We start from the raw sequence: 20,672 nt of genomic DNA on the forward strand, positions 1-20,672 counted from the left end.
TAGAAAGATATTATTTTACATTTCAACTACGCTTGACTCTTCAAAGTGCAGTTCAATTTTATCTTAGATACATTACTTTAAATACGCCACTACGGTCTGAATGTTAAGATATGTTGAACTATTATATATTTATATTCATTTAAATGAATTAATTTCAAAAATTATAATTGCGTGCTAATATGGTTGTCGGACTTGAATTTTATTTTACTGATTTATTATATAATATTAAAGCCTAATATACCTTCTCAGTTTATTTAAATGTTCCATGTTGCAACGTGCAAAGTGTTCCTAATGATATTAAACATTATAATAATAGGTATACCTTATAAAAAGGAAAAAGATAATGGCAATAAATATAAAGGATTGAAAAGCTAATTAAAAAGCCTCATTGTATTGTTATTATTACGTGAAGATTTTGATATTAAATTGTACATATAATAAATGAAAGAATCATTATTATAATACAGTCATAATTCATAATCAGGGGACGGTCATGTCTCAACACTAAAGAAACTGCGCAAATCAAGGCCGTTTTTTAATGTTTTATAATTAGCGTTTTATATCCATTATATTATTATAGTAGTATTACTTATTTAGCGCTTTAAAAGGAAATCCCTCGCTTATTGGATAGGTGTAGAGTTTTTTCTTGTAATCTTCCACGGTCTGATACTGCTGATCGTTGATCATGTAATTCAAAGCAAGGTACTGCATTTTGTTTGCGCTGTCTATAATAATTAATTATTGAAATTTTAATTGTCTTAGCAATTTTAAGGACAATTCAAAAACAAAAAAATAAAGGCAAAAATATCATATAAATAATATCATATAATAAATAATATGTCATAATATCAGATAATAAATATATATATATCGATAAAATTTTATCAAGACATGAAAAAAGTTATCTACTCACTACTTGCTTTATCGTCTTCTTTTTTCTGCGAAGCAGTATCTGCCATTTGTATACTCAATTTTCTAAAACTTTTTCCATTTAATGTGTGCTCTTCAAACCATTTTCTTATTTCATCGACTTTTATGTTTTCTAGTGCAAGCTTTTTCTTCTCAAATCTATCAAACATGTACTCAAACTTTGTGATTTCATTCCAATTTCTGGCAACTTCGTGGTTAACATCGTGTGTATCCCAATTTTTCTTTATCGATTCCTTATAATTATCAAATTCCTCTTCTGAGATCTCATTCAAAATATTCTTAAACGATGTGAGACATTTCTCTATACTTTGATCCACATACTCGATTGTATATTTATCTGTCTGAGTACAAATGGTAATGAAATACCCTAATATTCCATTAACATTTTCAATTTCGCATATAACATATTCAAACTCTAGATAATTCTCATCATCTAGCACGATGTGTAACAAATCTTCCATCATGTACTGAAAAAAAGGGTAAAATCACTAATAATCAAAATGATTCGCGTATTTCATTCTCTTTTAAATATGAACGTAAATCAGTGATTACGTGTATTCAAAATATTCCAAACAATGTTATTTAATACTTACAATTATCAGTTCGATTAACACCGATAATTTAATCGACGTAACATCAGCTTGATAATAATTTGTCACTACTACTAATTTTGAATCAGATTTGTTGGTAATTTCCAACTTGCAATAGTTTGTGCCCAAGGGTATCTGAGTCACTCTCATTTGTAGCAACGTATTATTTATCAATGGATTAGGTTTAAATGTTTGGAGAAATTGTCTTACATTCCCGATTGCAGCATCTTCCGTCATGTTGCCTTGTATGAGGCATTGAATATATAGATGTTCAGTAAAAGATTTTACAAAGTCTTTAAATATTTTGAAATTAATTTGAAGTAGAGCAGCGTATTTATCAACGTCCGAATAATGAACGAGCTTAAGTATCGTTAATTTTACTTGGCTGCAAAAAGAATACAAATACATACGTTATTGATTAGTCGATAAATGATTTAATATATTTTACAATATTATTATATTTAATATTTATTAATTCTTATTAATTATTTTTTTATGTAAGAATTTTTTAATTGTTTCAAGTTAGAGGAAGGTACCGATACCGACGTAATACTTTGTTTTTTGAGTATTTTTTCTCAAACAGAAATCAGAAATAAAACTTTAGAAACATAAATACAACCTATGAAGTATCTTCTATCAAATAACATACAAGTTTTTACAATTCTGTTTGCAATTTTGCTATAATTAACTTTTTATTAAAGTAAACAAAAAAAAGCGTTTGACAAAATGGGTCCCGGAACTTACACAATAAACAATAATACCTATTTCTATCCTTTTTTCTTTCATACAAGTCATTTGTACAAAATACTTATGAATGAATATGCACATATAAGTTTTTCTAAAATCTTTTCACTTTGGTATAAAATTTTTCTTTATTGATTTATATACATATTTTATGCTGTTCTGTAAGACGCAAATATATAAAACGCGCAGTTTCCTTTTTGCAAAAGTCTTCCTATTACACCGATAGCTTTCAGCTCAATAGATCTATTTGACATTATAACGTAACGATGTAGAGATGGCAGGTGTACTGATTTATGCTGTACACCAATTTTATATTTAAAAACCATGCGTTAGAAAAAAAATATGAAGAAAATACAAATAAAACTTATTTAAGAAATCACAAACATGTAAAACAATGTAATATTATAAATATAATATAACGACTATTATTTAAACTATGCAATTTACAAAAGAAGATAGCAAAAATTTTATTTTCGCATTTGTAATACTCGTTTTTAATTAATTTTGAATACAAACAATTTCCGAGATAGGGATTCCTCTAAGAGACCGGTGACTTTCTCCGATGCTTAATTATGTTATTTTATAATTTTGTAATTATGCCGATAATAAATAGCCAATACCTGACTAGTTTCACAGGATTTGTAAATATATTGTAATACATCATGAGTCGTTGTATTTTAATCATTTCAAATAAATCTTCCGTAATACTAGATAGATAGTGAACTGCCATGTATTCCGCAATAATTTTCAACAAGAGCTGTAATACAAGCATTTACAATAATATATCTTAATATATAATTCCACCACTTTGAACATATACTTACTGGCATTTTTTCGTTAAATCCGTACATTTTTATTGTAATACCCTTCTCAGTGACACCTATCTCACAATCAATCCCCGCTGCTTTGGCTGGATATAATTCTTCGGCCAATAGAAACGATAATATATCACAGTACATATCCATTAGAACTGCACTGATATTTCATTAATATTAATGTATTTAAAAATAAAATATAAATAATTGTATAAAAATTATAGTATTCGTAGTTATAAGCTAAAAAATTATTGTATAATAATATTATAGTAGTACAATATAGTAACACTATATTACAATGTTACACTTTTTATGCTTACTTCTTTAGCGACAGAAATCCCAGAGAGGAAATAAAATGAAAATACATGTAGCATTTTGGCAAACAAATCTTGGAATACGGACGATACCAAAGCTCCAATGTACTTTTACTGAATAATTTTACAGGATATTTTGAAACTTTTGCTGGTATTGATATTAAAGAAAAATCGCTGGGAAGGAATATATTTAACAATGGTAAATGAAAATTTGGCAAGGGCTTAATTGATTTCCAGTGTTCGATGCATTCCCTTGATATTTGGATCTTTGTGTACTCCGCTTCCGACCATTGTCCGACTTTAAGACAATCGTTGTAGTAAAAAAGAATAATATTCACGGTCTCTGGCGTCAAATAATTTAAACATTTTTGTATATCTGCTGTATTGTATTCAAAATAAAGTTTACTTCCGATTATATAATTGCGCGACGGATAGAAATGCATATTTCTGGACAAATCCATCAATTTGTCCATTATATCAAACTCTTTATTATTTTCTTCAGCAGAAAATCTAAAATAATTCCCAAATCTAAGTATTCATATGTACATTTTCTCTTTCTCAATCATTCTTCATATATCTAGATATTTCTAAAATTAGATTCTATCTATCTAAGATTTAATATTGTTTACCTAAAATTATTTTCCATAATCTTATAAATCTCATCACAAATTCTTTTCTGCGGACCTTCTCTCTTTAATAAATTGATGAAGGAAAAGATCGCATTTAAGAAGTCCTCTACGTGTTGTATTTGCTCATGGGAGAAAGTTATCGTAAGATTTAGTAATGTATACATGGAGGTATGCATAAAACTGCTTTCATTGTTACATGTTATTTCGCAATTCCATTTATTGCGTAGATAACTAGTTAAAGAACCTTTTCCTTTATGCTCAAGAATCCATGAGATATATTGATGTGGTTTACTTTTGTAGAAATCGAAACGCGAGGGCATTGGCCACGTCACTTCTAGCTACAAGAGACAATTTTTGCTTTACAGATATTTCTATGCATCTATTTAGCATAATATTGAAATTTAGTTATTGAAATTTAGTTTTGTTCACATACTCGGTTGAAATTATAGATATTGCTAACTTTATACATATTTCGAAAATATGAAGTAGCAAAAGAAACACCGTCTTTAAATTCGGTAAAGTCATCGGGAGGCAGCCCATTATTTGGTACGTTAAAAAAGTACTTAGTAACATTATTTTCCAATGTATCCAGTGGTAAATTTGCCTGTAAAAAACGTATTATATATTATGACTTAAATATATTTGATTAATATTTAATGATTAATATTTAATGATTCTTGTTACAATTTAAACGAAATCACCTGTACAACAAATGTTATTCTGTGAGCACTGTAATGGCGTGCCCTGAATTTAACTATTTCTTCGAACAATATGTTGTCACATATACTATGGTATAATGTCATAAAACTATCTTTAGGAAATTTATTAGCTGGATGATCTACCAGCGCAAAAGAAGAGAACAATTGTTCCATTTTATTCTTATAAGACTTTGGAGTGACTTGTAGTTCTACATAAAAATCGTACGTAAGTATAATGTAAGTACATAAACAATAGCATATGAATATATCATTATGTGAGTTTATAAATTGTGCCGATGGCATTACGATTATGAATTATGTATACCTGCTTCTACCTCCGCTCGCCATTGTTTAAAGTTATCATTCTTTAAAGGATTATTTAAAATTGCAGCCAAACAATCAAGAGCTAATAACAAATACTTCTTTTTTATTCGAAAATAAAATGTTGTATTCTCGCATTCCGTTGAGGCATAAGTGAAGCCACCATACTTATTAATAAATGCGTCGAAATTATTATCAGAATTATTATTCTGCAAATAAGATAATACTTATACATACTATACACAAATATAACAATAAATGAATTTTATGAAATCATACGCTATATGGTAATATTTCTAAATTTTTGAATCCCATATAATCTAATATTTTCTCAAAGTAGTATGCTATGCCTGGATTTGTCAATGGATTGCTGAAACAGCCTACCCCTACACATAAGCTACAGTGTGCCTGTTTAAAAATACATATCACGTGTTATATACAGGATAAAATGGAGGAATAAGTACATCAATGGAATGTGATCATAATTTTAATTGTATTACATATTTCGAAATGAATCTATTGAAACTCTTCCACGTATAGCTTAGGAAATCAAACTTTAAGCATTTTTAAATTCCTCATAAGTATCATAATACTCTTAGATTTTAAAAAGAAAGATACTTTTCGTGATTCTGTAGGTCTAACTTCACTATTGCAATTCTAATGAATTTTTTTTATGATAGATAAAGTAAAAGAAAAACTTAGACTTGATATAAATCTTAAAATAAATTATAGACTGTCTTGTTTGTACCATTTCTTTATCTTCTTTATCTGGATCTTGGGAAGCACATGTTTTTGAATGTTTATCGGATATTAGCAACGCTGTGAAACCGTTCGGTAATCGGATGACTCTAAATTTAAAAGATAAAATAAATAATAAAAAAATTAAAACGTTAACGGAGAAATTTTGATCTTATAAAAAAATCTAATTTTTCCTTTCTTATAAAAGATGCATTGTAACGTTTTTAAAAGTTTGCCATATCAATATTTGTTACGTATTTCGATTGAAATCGAATCACTGAATATTTGTTCTCGTCTCACCTATATTCTTTGTTGTCGTTCTGCGATTTAAAGGGTAGCTCCAAATATTCAACTCGATTTCGCTCTTCGTTTTCAACTATAAACTCCATCTCTGACATTACATTAATGTGTAGAAAATCAGAATAGAAAAAATTAGAAAAAAGAATTAGAAAAAACTAAGTCGATCAATAGAGTAATTCGAGAAGAAAAAGATTTTGCGTTTTTTATCCCTTTTTAATAAACTTAGCACAATATTATAATCGGTACTGTAAAAGATACTTTTTCCTTGCTTTGTGGCACTTGAATAAAGATATATCGTATATGTATATATTGTAAGCAAAAAAAGTGTAGCAAATAAAAGCAATGTCGTAGGTCGTATATATGTTTACTTATTTAATTGTGATATTTACCCTGTGATATATGGCCAGTATTAATAGAGAAATTTTATTTTTAAAATTGTCTCGATCAACAATACAATTTCAAAATGTCTCATAAACCAATCGCAGAATTGTATCGGCTACATCTTAAAAAATTAACTTAAAATGATATTGAAATAAGAACTGTCTATATAATGATAGGATTTAATTTAACTTAATTAATAACTTATTATCGTCCATATACGTGAAAGATATTTTACACGTGCGATTCGCCTTAGTAATTTAAATCCAATTCGATCGAACTACTAACCGATCTAGATTGAAAATTGTGCTCCGGTTTAAGATTATCAATGCATATTACAATATAAATAATATCAATTCTTTTTACTCGAATAACTTACAACAAATTAATAAATAGTAAAACCCAAGTCATTAAACGAATTATAGTTAGATGTACTAAATAATATTTATTAATCACAAATTATAATTTTCCGACAATATGTTTCAACTATATTTAGTCCTCATCAGCCGCAGAAATACATAAATACCCAATAATTATATTAACATATTATAAAAAACTAATTATATTAACATATTATAAAAAACATCTCATATTTGAGTTACAATAGATAATATAATACATTTCTAAGACTCGTCTCATCTCCATGTTACAATGATGATTTTTAAAAATTTGTTATCTATTGTAATTCAAATGTGAAATGTTTCTCATAATATAACTAACATAGAGTATTGTATTTAAAAATTGTTGTCTATTTTTTTCATTAAAACTAAAATATTAGTTGAGAAAAAATTTAATTAAACCTTTACGCGAGTATCGATGTGAACGATATTCGGACAATAGAAAAAACGGATTGAGAGACGTGTCTATGTTAAAAATATATCTGCGAATTGATAATTGTATCAATATTTTCGAACACTAAGTGATTAATAATCGCGAATTCAACTGGATGCATTCAATGCGTACTAGTGCACGTTAAAGTTGTTGTTCTCCAACTGATGTAAAAATAAGTTTATGTTTAATGTAAATATAAAAACGAATTGTACCGTGAAATCCTCTATATATTTTATTGTGCTGTTATAACATATATATTTTATAATTCAAAATATTTTACTTTTACAAAGATTAAATCAATGTACATATATATTATATATATATGTACATTTATATATATGTATTTATATATATGTATATATATATATATCAGTGCACACTAGTGCGTCCAACCGATTTCGCTATAAAGAAAGATCACAGATTTTTACTATAATATAACATATGTTCCTTTATTAGTTTCGAATTTCACATATAAAATATTTTTAACGATATTATTAAATTAATATGGCTTTGGAAGAAATAGAGAAACAATTATAAATATAAAGAATTATATAAGAAGCTAATTTTAGTGCCTCATTGTATTATTGATATGCACAAATTAATGTTAAATTTAATTATTATTAAATAAAAAGAAAAATAAACAAACTCCTTATGAATACATCATAATTAATATTTTCACAAATAAATGTGTTGTGATATCATAAAACAGTTTTCAATCAGGAGACATAATTGATTTCGACTCTAAATAAACGCGCAAGTCCGCACCATACATCTAAACATTTTATTTTCATTATATTATTATTGAAGTATCATTCTCAGTATTTAGGGTATTTTAAGGGCATTCTGAATTTATAGGAAAAAGGTAGAGCTTTTTTTTGTAACTTTGTACCTGTAGATATAGTTGGTTACCGATTATATCTTTTTCAATACGCAATTTTCTCTCGCGATCCTTTACACTATCTATAACAATAAATTTTAAAAAATTATAATTGTCTCTGTAACTTTAAGAATAATTTGATAACAAAAAAATGAAAGGCAAATAATGTCATAAAATCAGAAAACAAATTGACATCCATCAAGATCATTTGATTATAAAATTAAATTATCAACTCACCATTTTTTTCCCCGACATCCTCTGAATCATTTTCTGTCACATGTAAGCTCAATTTTCTGATATTACTTTTATCTAATATATACTTTGCAAAACATTCTTTCAAATCGTTGATTTTTATCTCCTTTAATGCAAGCTCTTCTTTCTCGCATCTGTCAAACATGTATTTGCACTCCATGATCTCATTCCAATTTCTTTCAAATTCTCTTTCAAGATTGTTATCGGCATATGATGTCCTTGGCTTCGATGATTTTCTTTTCTCCTTGATACGATCCAAATCTTCTTCTGACATCCCTTCCAAAATCTTATTAAACAATTCGAGAAATTCGTCAATGTACTGTTCCGCCTGCATGGTTTTAAGGTATTTACTTGTATAAATATCAGCAACAATGTAAAGTCCTAAAATTCCGTTGTCATTTTTAAGAAAGCACTCAGTACTATCTAACTGTTTTCCAAATTCTTGCATTAATTTTTCGAATAACGGTACTTTCATTATTAACTGAAATAAATGCGGATTTGATATAATGTATGGATAAAATTAATCACAATAATCAAAGATGATATTCAAATTGCATTTAATTTTTAATACAAACAAGTATAAACCGATAATACCATATATTCAAAATATATAATGTTAATTAGTACTTACCGCTATCAGTTCGATTATCAACGACAATTTAATCGACATGACACCAACTTGATAATAACATCTCACTACGGAAGGTGATGGAAATTCTCCAAAATCTAATCTTTTGTAACTTTTTGACATCCAACAGGTTGTGTCTAGCTTTATCTGATTAATTCTTATATCGGGCATCATATTAGGGTACAAAGGCTTACAATCAATTATTCTAAGAAATTTCCATACAGTGTTGTACGCAGTATTCTTCGTCATGTTGCCTTGCACGAGGCACTGAACATACAGATGCTTAGTAAAGTAATGTACAAAGGATTGAAGATCTTCGAAATAGGTAGTATATAGTGCAGCGTACTTATCGAGGTATGTATAATGGATGTACTTCAATATCCATAATCTCATGTCCCTGCAAAAAAGTTTCAAGGTGTAGAGTAAGACAGTACAATTTCAAAAGATAGTACAATTCTGAGCGAAATAAAATTTGGATTCAATTTTTTTCAAATTTGATTTTTTCCTATTTGGTAATCTTAATAATTAATGATATAATATAATAATAAGTAATAATTAATAAGTATCATTAATTATTGTTTCCACTTAAGAATTTTATAATTCCAGATAACACATTTGGTCAGTATTTTGATGATTTGTTAATGTATGTTGCAATCACATTGCTAACAAGATAAATTCTCACTCAATAATATTGCAAGCAAAAAAAAATAGTGAAACTGACAAGGAGAGGCTACGCTCTGCTCTTCATCGATTTTGATCAAACTTGCAGTAAAGGAATTACTAGTAAACGGATTATACTGGTTTGCTTTTGCACAAAGTGTTATATGGGATTGTTGCGATTATGCTTAATAATAATATAAACTGCCAATATATATATATATATATACTCGACAAGATTCCAAGATTTACTAAACGTATTGTAATAGGTTTCAATTTGATGCTTTTTGAGAGTTTTAAACAAGTTCTTCGTAACTGTTGGATAGACTCTGATGTGTTGCGCAATAATGTCCAGCAAGAGCTGAAATATAAATATACCTTGAAATTTTATGTTTATAACTCTTAACGCACGCTTTGAACAAATACTTACTGGTATTTTTTCGCTAAACCCATATATTTTTATTACAAAACCTTTCTCAGTGGCAATAATCTTATAATCAATCCCAACTGTTGTAGCTGGATATAATTGGTCCGTTAACAGAAATTTCAATATTTTGCAATACATATCCATAAGAACTGCACTAAAATGTTATTAACATTAAGTATAGTATTTAGTATAGTAGTAATCTAACTGTTATGTAGTTGTATTATTATATTTTTTATGTGATTACTTACTACTTCGATGATTGAAGTATCAAAGGAGAGACCAAATGTAAGTTGAAGTAACATTTCGATAACTTAGTATCCGCGCGATACCAAACCTCCGATATTCTATTACTGTACAATTTTACAAGATATTTTGAAACTTTCGTTGAAACTACTATTGAAGTGAAGTCCTTAGGAAGAAATGGATTTGGATATGGTAAATAAAACTCTCGCAATGGCTTGATGGATTTCCAGTGTTTGATCCATTCCTTTGGTATCTCGATGTCTGTGTACTTCGTATTCGACCATTGTTCGACTTCATTTAATTCGAGATCCGCGAAATTCTCGTCAAAAAGCATAATATTCGCGGTCTCTGGTACCAAATAATTTAAACATTTTTGTATATCTTCTGGGTTATATTCGAAATACAGTTTGTTCCCGGTTAAATAATGGCATGATGGATATAAATGCATTTTTATACACAAGTTTTTCACATAATTCACTGGATTCTCTTCATCGACAAATCTAAAAAAAAGTGTAAATGGTGTTTCATGAATATTTTCTAAGTTTTTTTTCTTTCAACAAATGTTTATTTATTTATCTATTTGTTTCTAAAATTAATTTACCTAAAAGACATTTGTTCGCTCTTACAAAATTCATCGTAAAATCTTTTTTGTGGACCCTCTTTTTTTATTAAATTGATAAAGGAAAATATTGCATCTAGAACCTTTTTCAGATGTTGTTGCCCTTTACAGGAGAGATTTACAATGAGCTTTATTAAACTGTGCGTAGAGTAATATTTAATTTTACATTGAAGTGTATTCATGGAATTTATACAACTCCACATATTTTTGCGTAGATAGCTAATTAAAGAGCCTTGTCCTTCATGTTGAATAATTTGAAAGATATATTTATGTGGTTTACTTTTATATAAATGAAGTAGTGGAGGTATTACCCATGTTATGACTAACTGCAAAAAACAATTTTTTATTTTATACGTTCATTTATATATTTAGACTTAGTGCAAATATAGCGTTTTTCGATTTGTTTAAATTGTAATCACATACTTCTCTGTCTTTCAAAGGAACATTAACTTTATACATTTTTCGAAAAGCGGGAGTAGCAAAAAAAAGGTTATTTTTAAATTTGGAGAAATCATCGGGAGGCAGCCAATTAGTTGGTACATCTTTAAAGTATGTCGAAGTTAAGATAAAATCTTCTAATGTGTTCAGCGGTATTCCTGACTATAAAAAGACATATGTTATAAATTCATTATATTTTTGAAACAGATAAACTATATATCATAAGTAATATATGATTTTTGTTAACCTTTAATAAAGTTCAATTTTAACAAAGTTACCTGTATAACCAGCTTCATTCTGTGAGCACTGTAATGGCGCTTTGCAAATTTTTGCAACACTTCATACAATTTCTTTATGTTTATATTCTTGTTGTTCTGCAATTTTACTAAATGGTCCATAGTAAACTTGTTAGCTGGATGACCAGTTTCCGCAAAGGAAGAAAGCAGTCGATCCTCTCGATGTTTGATAAAATTTAAAGCCCTCTGAAACTCTGTATGAGCATGGCATGTCAAGACTGTAAGTTGCGACAACACAACTACGATAATACAATATTACGATTATAATTTATGTACCTTCTTTTAACTCCGTTGATTTGTGTATAAAAGCATCTATATTCCACAATGGTTTAAAGCAAAATTGAGCCAAATGGCAGAGAGCTTGAAACAAGATTTTCTCTTGGATATCAAAGTGAAATGTTGTATGTTCGTAATCGACTATGGTATTACTACAGCCACCATAGTTTTCGATAAATGTTTGAAAATTACATTTCTGCAAATAAGATGAGACTTACATTTAAATATACGGATAAAGAACTTTTGTAGTACATTTACGCATCATGTTTTAGTACTTGTGAATGTTGATCAATTCCTTTGAAAAGCATATAGTCGAAGAAAATTGCTATGCCTGGAATTTCTGGTGGATCGCTGAAAGTTCCTACTCCTACAGATAAACCACATGTTGCCTGTTAAAAAAAAAAAAAAAATATATATATATATATACACGTCGTGCATTACACACAGAGTGTTAAATAGATATAATCATTGGAATAACTTGTAAATAATTTAAAAATAAGCAACGCGTTTCAAAATCGATTTATGGAGAAACTATTCTAGTGCTGATAATAAAAGAGATCAAGTTTCTCAAACTAAAACTTCTAACAACATAATTAGCTCTCTTGAGAAGATTTTTTAAATAATTTTATAAGTCTATCTTTAATATTACAGTTTTTATATATTCTTAATAATAACAGATTAAACAAAAAATAAATCATATAAAATACATTTTAAAATACAAATTAAATTGTCTCATACCTTCTTTTCGTCGTTCTTATCTTGACTATAAGAAGTGCATGTTTCTGCTTGTGCATTGGATATTAACAAAATTTCTAAACCGTTTATTAATCTGATGGCTCTAAATTTGAAAGACAAAATATATAAATAATAATAAAGTTAATGAAGGTAATGTATATAATATATATTGTTTATTATTTTTTAAAAATTAAATCTTTCTTTGAAGAAAATGCATAACTTTCCTACCAAAATTAGTCTCATATTTTTCACGCAAATTTCGATAAAAATTGTGCTTATTGCTGAGTATTCGTTTTTATCTCACCTATATTCTTTTTTGTCATTCTCCGATTTGATGGGTGTTTCCAGATATTCAACATTATAACACTGATTTTTAATTATATCCTTGACCGGCCTCACTATTACATCTGGACACGAGGAAATTAGAATGGACATTATGTCGATCGGTACAATTTAGATAATTTATAACAAGATTTTTCTACTTTTTTTTTCAGTAGTAACTTTGCGCGATTTTAATCAACATTCTAATCAATACACGTTCTTTTTTCGTTATAACGCTTGCTGTTGAACGAAGATTAATATACGATTAAGAACTTGTATAAATTGTAAGCAAAGGTCGTAGTTGTTTACTTACTTCTATTATTCCTAGTGATCTAGAAAGCCAATGTACGACCGATCTGTTCTTACATTAATGTTGTTTAGATACAATCTTAATGTATCATTTAAAATACAGTAATACACTACAGTAATACACATACAGTAATACACATACAATAATACACTAAATAAGAAGCAACTGTAAATGCCTGCCTAATTGATTATTGTTTAATTTATTATTATTTTATTGCTAGGCATATTTTTGTAAGAGGTCCTACGTGTGCGACACGTTCTAGAAATGTGAATAGAACTAATTTTGACCTGCATCTCTGTATGCCAAGATCCTAAACGTTTCAGTTATCTCAACCACGGTTGCCAATTTTCAGATTTATTGCCGAAGATTACGGTGTTTTCGGTTTTTCTAAATTTTCCGATCGCTGTAAATTTTGATATCCTTTTTTTTTAGTTTAGAAACTACATTTAGCGCGGAGTCATAATTATAATAAATTCCGTAATTGTGTATTCGCAGTTTAATGTTAAAATAGTATAAATAGTTAAAAAAAATATAGTTATTATGGAAATAAAAAAAAGAATCTTTTTATCACTCATATGCTCACCTCCGGTTTTGGAAAGGAACCTCTAAATAAATCTGATGACCTTTGTTTTTAAGAAGGATCTACATAACCATCGGGTTATGTTCATCATTTCATCAGAAAATAAAAATCGGAGCGTATAAATTGGATGTAATGGATGAGTAACAGGAGCGTAAACGAAACTTCTAGAAGACGAAAATTGAAACAATAAAACGTAAAAGAGGCATTTACACTTCTTTTACATTTTGATATTTAAATTTTTGCCTCCCAGAAGTTTTGTTTACGCTTCTGTTACTCTCCCATTACATTCGACTCCGATTTTTATTTTCACCAAGGAAGGAAACAATCGCTTTCCGACTTCATAGTCTCATTAGTGCACGGACCATGGGACTTCAATGGAATACTATTCGAAAACTGTTCAACCCTGTTAGGACCAACCATTTCAGGTATGCACATTTCAGGTATGTTCCTCTGACAGTCATTGATTATTGTTATTTTCCAAAGAATATTCCAAAAGGCAAGTGAACAACAAAATTCACGGAACGTTAGCAATAAATCCTGACATGCTGATAATCCGCAAACTTTTTGGCATCTCTAAAGAAAACACCAAAGTATTTTTAAAAGTTTACTACGATTAAATATAAAAGTAATAGAGAGCATTATGTCTAAAAATTCCTCCCCAATTACTTTTTTTTAATTTTAACATTGTTCGATCCCCCTTTTTTTCGAACACGAGCGCAAGACCAGTCATTTTTGTATGCCTTCCAACAAGAGACACAGTACAATACAGTAATCATCTTTAATATTGGAAAACGATAAGGATGTATTGATCCATTCACACCATGTCATCTGTGTTGCTTGTTGGAGGGCATACTTTTTTATGACTGTTAGAAATAATCAGTTAGTAAGAAGAAGGCTCTTAACATGAGTAGAGAAAGAGAGAGAGAGAGAGAGAGAGAGAGAGAGAGAGAAATGACTTATTGAAAAGTCTTTTTATATCTTGAATATATTTAAATAAATAAGAAATATTATATTCCAAGCATGTCTTTACTTCCTGATTAGGATGATATTATTAATTACATTTGTGTTTATTCTTTAATTACATTTATGACACGGGGAAAAAATGTTATACCTATATATGTACATATTTTATATATAATTATATGTTATAAAATATGTATTTTTTATATAATTTTATATGATTGTATATAATTATATATGAAATATTTTTTTAGGGATGATTTCTATTATTTGTTTATAATTCTTCATGCAAAGAAGATTGATGCAAAGAACAATTATCGTTAATAATTAAAATTGTCAATATGTAATCTTCATAAACTCTTATTTTAATGTGAGAAGATTTCATTTGATTAATTTTAAATATTCTATGTTGGAAAATGCAAAATGTTCCAAATTACATTTGTTATTATAATAATACTATCGCGCGCGAGAAGAATATAGAAACAATAAGTAGCAATTTGAGGAGCAGGCTGCGATTCTTTTTTTTTATTTAGGGAAAATTAAGGAAGAACTAAACTAGTGTAACTAAGGGGATTATTCTATAACTTTTAACAATTGTAACTTTTTAACTATTGTTTTTTATCATGTACAAAACCTGCGCAACGATACTGTAACGCTACAGTTATGTCGTTAAGAGTTACAAAATATTCTCCTTAGTTCATTTGCTAAATTTGAAAGTCATGGTTAAAATAGTTTTAATATGAAAATATAATTTTTGAACACGTTTTAATTGAAGAAAATAACAATAAATTTTATCGAATTATGATAATTTTTGTGTTTTTATAATATAAAAATTATTTCTTTTTTCATTAAAATCATGATTATCATGATTCTTACTGTTACATATGTAGGTCAGCAAACAAAATTGAGAAAAAAAGAATTCAAAAATTTCCGCGTGTGCCCTAAATTGTCTAAAAATAAATGTATAATTTCTTTAATCGTCCAATAAATCAACATGAAAAAATATTTCATACATAATTATATTATAAATTAATATATTTTATGTACAAAATATGTCCATATATAACATTTTTTTTCTCGCGACCTTATTATTATACAGAATTATAATTATATTATTTATAATTTTATTTTTTTACATTATTATTGTGTAAAAATGTCATTTATTCTGCATCCTAAGTCGAGTACCCTTCAATTACTGGATAAACGTAAAGATTTTTCTTATATTGTCCTACTTTAGTAATATATTTTTCTTCAGGGTTCTTATATTGATGTTCGTCGATTATGTATTCCAAAGCAATGGACTGCACTTTGTCGGAATGAGTTCCTATAATATGTACACTCAATTGTTTCATATAATTTTCGTTCCACGTGTACTTATTAAACCATTCTCTTAGTTCGTTTATTTTTATTTTATCTAATGCAAGTATTTCTCTCTCGTGTCTGTCAAACATGTATTGACACTTCATGATCTCATTCCAGTTTCTATTAATTTCTTCTTCAATATTCATATCAGCATATTGCTTAAATATTCTTTCCTTAACATCATCTAAGTCATTTTCTGAGAATTCATTCAAAAATTCTCCAAAAAATTCCAGAAAATCATCAATCCACTTCTTAATGTCCTCAGTTGTGTATAATTTATTTGCCAATGACTGAGTGGCACTAATAGAATATTCTAAAATTCCATCGATATCCGTCCAGTCGCATGAAGTGTGTTGTATAAGATCATCTTGGATTGATTGAAATTTCAGTGACAATTGTTTTTCCATTATCATCTGAAAAAATGTGCGGATGAATATAATTTGGAGATAAAATTAATCGCAGTTTAAGAAGTTACTCATATTTCATTTACTTTCAAAAATAAATAAATAAACACTTCCATACAAAACCATGTTATTTAATACTTACGAATATTAGTCTCATTAACACTGATAATTCAATTGACGTGACATCGATTTGATAAGTATTTATTACAACGGAAGTTGAATCATATTTGTTGATATTTTTCAATTTGTAATAACTTGTACCCAAGGGTAACTGAAAGACTCTATTCGGTTGCATCATATTAGAATGTAAAGAGTTACATTTAAGTGTTTCAATACATTGTTGCATAGACTCGATCGCCTCATCCTGCGTTATATTACCTTGCACGAGACACTGAATGTATAGACGATTGGTAAAACATTTTACAAAATTTCGGAATTCTTCAAAACTGACATTTTGTAGAGCATTGTGCATATCAACGTATGTATAATGGACTAACTTTAGTATCCATAATTTCACATCCCTGCAAAAAAAATTAAAAATATATTCATTATTGTCTAATTGGCAAAAAATATAAAATTTATTATAATGTATTTTACAAAAAATGAATTCTTTATTTAATATTTATTAATAGTTTCTTTCAAAACATTATGTAAGAATTTCATAATATTGTTGCAATTATTTGATAATAAATAGACAGTACTCAGCGAGTTTCCCAGGTTTAGTGAATGTGTCGTTATAAATACGAACTTGTTGATTTCTGATTATTTCAAACATTTCCTTCTTAACATCCGGACATATTATGTATTTTATTATGGTTAACAATAATATCTGCAATATAAATAAAATAAAAATAATATACTTCGAAACTATGTAACTTTGACGCATGCTTTGAATATACATATACTTACGATCGGCATAGGTCCAGATATTTTTATTATAATTCCTTTCTCACTAACACTGATGTCATAGGTATACCCACTCTCTAAAGCTGGATATAATTCTTCCATCATTAGAAATTGTATTATGTTGCAGTACACTGTCATGAGAGCGGCACTGAAATATTATTAACAAAAAAAGTTTTTTAAAAATAAAAGATATAAATAAAAAATTATGGAAGTCGTATTAATAATTCCAACTTTGAAATAAATGTATTTAGAGTCAGTAATATTACACAATGTAGTATTATTATAATAACATTATGCTATATTACTTACTTCTCCGGTGACTGAAGTCCTAGAGAGGAAATAAAATGTGTATACATGTTTGGCAAACGAAACTTGGGATCTGGGCGATACCAAAGCTCTGATATACTATTACTGTACAATTTTATAGGATATTTTGGAACTTTTACAAACAATGGATCTAAAAAATGTTCAGAAAATGTCCATACATTCTGCTCCGGTAAACAAAAATTTGGCAATGGCTCGACAGATTTCCAGTGTTCGAGCCATTCGTGTGGTATCTTGACATCTGTATACAATGCTTTCGACCATGAATCGATTTTATTTAATTGTAGATTGCCAAAGTCATTGTCAAAAATCATAATATTTGCAGTCTCTGGTGTTAAATAATTCAAAATTTTTGTTATAGCTTCTGAATCATATTCACAAGTCTTGCTTCCAGTTATATAATCGCGCGATGGATACTGATGCAAATTCATAGATAAATTGCTCACATTATTCCTTGGATTCCTTGCCTCAAAAGTTCTAAAATGACCTCCAAGTATAAGTAACGTTTTTCACGAATATTTTATTTTTTCAATTATCTTTCATATGTCTATTTATTTCTAAAATTACCTAAAAATATTTTCTTCACTCTTACTAAACTCATCGTAAATTTCTTTCTGCAAACTTTCCTTCTTTAGCAAATTGATATAGGAAAATATCGCATCTAGAACCTTCTTCACACATTGTTTTCCTTCATTGGAGAGATCTATAGTAACCTTAATTACGCTGTACGTGAAAGTATCTATATTCTGACAAATTTTTTCACTAGAACGGGTGATATTCCACATATTTTTGCGTAGATAACTAATTAGGGAACCTTTTCCTTCATGTCTAATAAGCCACGAAATATATTTATGTGGTTTACTTTTATATAAAGCATATAGCGAAGGCATGACCCATGTTATTTCTAGCTGCAAAAGTCAAATTTTATTTTATGCTTTTACATATAGTATAAATATAAACTTTTTTTCGACTTGGTTAAATTTTAGTCACATACTTGTCCAACATGTTTCGAAGGAGAAATTTTATATATTCTATGAAAAGCGGCGGAATCAAAAGGAACATTATTTTTTATTAATTCGGTAGAGTCATCGGGAGATAGTTCGTTAGTTGGTATATTAACAAAACACGTATCAATTGTGACATATTGTTCCAATGTATTCAACGGTAAGCTTGCCTATAAAAAAGTGTATCATGTTATAAATTTTAAGCTTGTTTTTGAAATAAATAAACTATATACTGTAAAAGTAATTAATTGTTTGTCATAATTTTAATAAAATTACCTGTATAACCAGCTTTATGCGTCGAGCACTATAATGGCGCTCTTTGAATTTGTGTAGCTCTTCATATAATTTCGAGTAACCCAAATTTTCGTATTCTTTTATAATACGATCCTCAATAATCTGGTTGATTGGATGATCAGTTCGTGTAAAGGAAGAAAGTTGTGGTTGAGGAACTCTGTTCTTGGCGAAATTTAAAGCTCTCCGAAATTCTGCATAAATACGATATTTTAAGATTGCAAGTTGCAAAAGCAGTACTATGAGTATAATCTACCTTCATTTATATCGTTTTGATCCTGCATAAATGCATCTTTTTCCGGTAGAGGATTAATGAAAAATTCAGCAAAAGGAATAAGAACTGATAAAAAGTGTTTTTTTTGAATATCAAACTTGAACAATGTATATTCGTAATCAAGTGAGAAATCATAACTGCCTCCATGTTTATCGAAAAGTTTTTTGAAATCATGTTTCTGCAAGAGAGTAAGATGATTTAAACAATTTAATATACAAATAAATAAATAAATTTTATATCAAATTTATACGTATCATATTTTAGTACTTCGCAATGTTTAGTGAATTCAGTCAAAAGCATACTCTCAAAGAAAAATGATATGCTTCGAAATTCTGGTGGCTCTTCAAAAAATCCTGTTCTCACACATAAGCAACATGCTACCTATTTAAAAAAATATATTTATGTACGTATCGCGCATAATACACGCTGAATATTAAATGGAGAAATAAACATAATTAATGGAATTACTCATAAATGGTTGAAAATTGAGGAACACATATTGAAATTAATTAATAAAAAGTTCTTCTACAGTGAAGAAAATCAATTTTTCCAATCCAAAACTTTTAATAATACAATCTTGAAAAAATAGATATTTTTTGTGAAACCCGTCTTTGATATATTACAATTTTAATAAATTTTAATAATAAAGTAAATAAAAAAATTGATGTAAGATATATTCTAAAATGCACATAAATTACCTTCATTTCATTTTTCATAGCTTGATGTTGAAAAAAGCTTGTCTTGGAAATTTCATCGGATATTAGCAAAGCTTCTAAACCATTTGGTAATCTGATGGCTCTAAATTTAAAAGACCAACAAACAAAATATTTATAAAATAAAACGTCAATGAGAATATTGTACATATTATTATTTGAAAAATATTAATTCTTGTATTTATCAATAAAAAATACATTATAATGTTTCTTCTAAAAAATTATCTTTATAGTATTTTTCACGCTTATTTTAATCGAAATCGTGCATATTACTAATCGGTATTTCTTTTGTCTCACCTATATTCCTTTTTGTCATTCTCCAATTTGACGGGAGTTTCTAGATATTCAACTTGACAACTCCTATTATTTTCACCCTCTTGCATTATTTCGATCGATATAATATGATCTGATGAAAGAATTCTCAATATTAAGTTATTTCTAGTAGACAATTTTAGTCAGCACTCTGACCGATACGGCTTCTTCTTCC

General features: G+C 28.1%; 2 protein-coding genes across 2 annotated transcripts; both read right to left on the reverse strand.

Annotated features, from left to right (window-relative positions):
- Positions 1–585: 585 nt before the first annotated feature.
- On the reverse strand, positions 586–13,171 carry LOC108753406. The gene is made up of 26 exons (XM_018494947.1): positions 13,041–13,171; positions 12,740–12,839; positions 12,277–12,390; positions 12,002–12,197; positions 11,708–11,919; positions 11,415–11,591; positions 10,974–11,317; positions 10,378–10,872; positions 10,133–10,283; positions 9,933–10,063; positions 9,049–9,442; positions 8,403–8,898; positions 8,178–8,248; positions 6,080–6,234; positions 5,790–5,889; positions 5,341–5,449; positions 5,046–5,246; positions 4,724–4,929; positions 4,456–4,626; positions 4,023–4,360; positions 3,400–3,903; positions 3,089–3,239; positions 2,885–3,021; positions 1,524–1,905; positions 914–1,397; positions 586–725 (listed from the first exon to the last, which is right to left on the reverse strand). Exons 1-26 carry the CDS (start codon positions 13,169–13,171, stop codon positions 586–588), a joined length of 6,090 nt encoding a protein of 2,029 aa, XP_018350449.1.
- Positions 13,172–16,079: 2,908 nt separating this feature from the next.
- On the reverse strand, positions 16,080–20,568 carry LOC108753407 (nardilysin-like). The gene is made up of 12 exons (XM_018494948.1): positions 20,483–20,568; positions 20,171–20,270; positions 19,740–19,853; positions 19,455–19,650; positions 19,184–19,392; positions 18,898–19,077; positions 18,471–18,811; positions 17,889–18,380; positions 17,583–17,727; positions 17,375–17,502; positions 16,816–17,194; positions 16,080–16,682 (listed from the first exon to the last, which is right to left on the reverse strand). Exons 1-12 carry the CDS (start codon positions 20,566–20,568, stop codon positions 16,080–16,082), a joined length of 2,973 nt encoding a protein of 990 aa, XP_018350450.1.
- Positions 20,569–20,672: the final 104 nt, after the last annotated feature.

This window comes from Trachymyrmex septentrionalis, unplaced genomic scaffold (assembly GCF_001594115.1).
Source record: "Trachymyrmex septentrionalis isolate Tsep2-gDNA-1 unplaced genomic scaffold, Tsep1.0 scaffold7, whole genome shotgun sequence".
Taxonomy (NCBI): Eukaryota; Metazoa; Arthropoda; class Insecta; order Hymenoptera; family Formicidae; genus Trachymyrmex; species Trachymyrmex septentrionalis.

Bases quoted from the DNA above. Each gene is read 5' to 3' on its own strand.
- LOC108753406 (XM_018494947.1), bottom strand. From the start codon at position 13,171: ATGTCCATTCTAATTTCCTCGTGTCCAGATGTAATAGTGAGGCCGGTC. The intron at 8,899-9,048 runs GTAAGTACTAAT...CATTTATTTCAG, and splicing joins TGATAATCGAACTGATAGCG to TTAATAATGAAAGTACCGTT. The intron at 1,906-2,884 runs GTATTGGCTATT...TTCTTTTTGCAG, and splicing joins AATCCTGTGAAACTAGTCAG to CCAAGTAAAATTAACGATAC.
- LOC108753407 (XM_018494948.1), bottom strand. From the start codon at position 20,568: ATGCAAGAGGGTGAAAATAATAGGAGTTGTCAAGTTGAATATCTAGAA. The intron at 19,078-19,183 runs GTAATTTTATTA...ACTTTTTTATAG, and splicing joins GCATAAAGCTGGTTATACAG to GCAAGCTTACCGTTGAATAC. The intron at 17,195-17,374 runs GTACTGTCTATT...TTTTTTTTGCAG, and splicing joins AAACCTGGGAAACTCGCTGA to GGATGTGAAATTATGGATAC.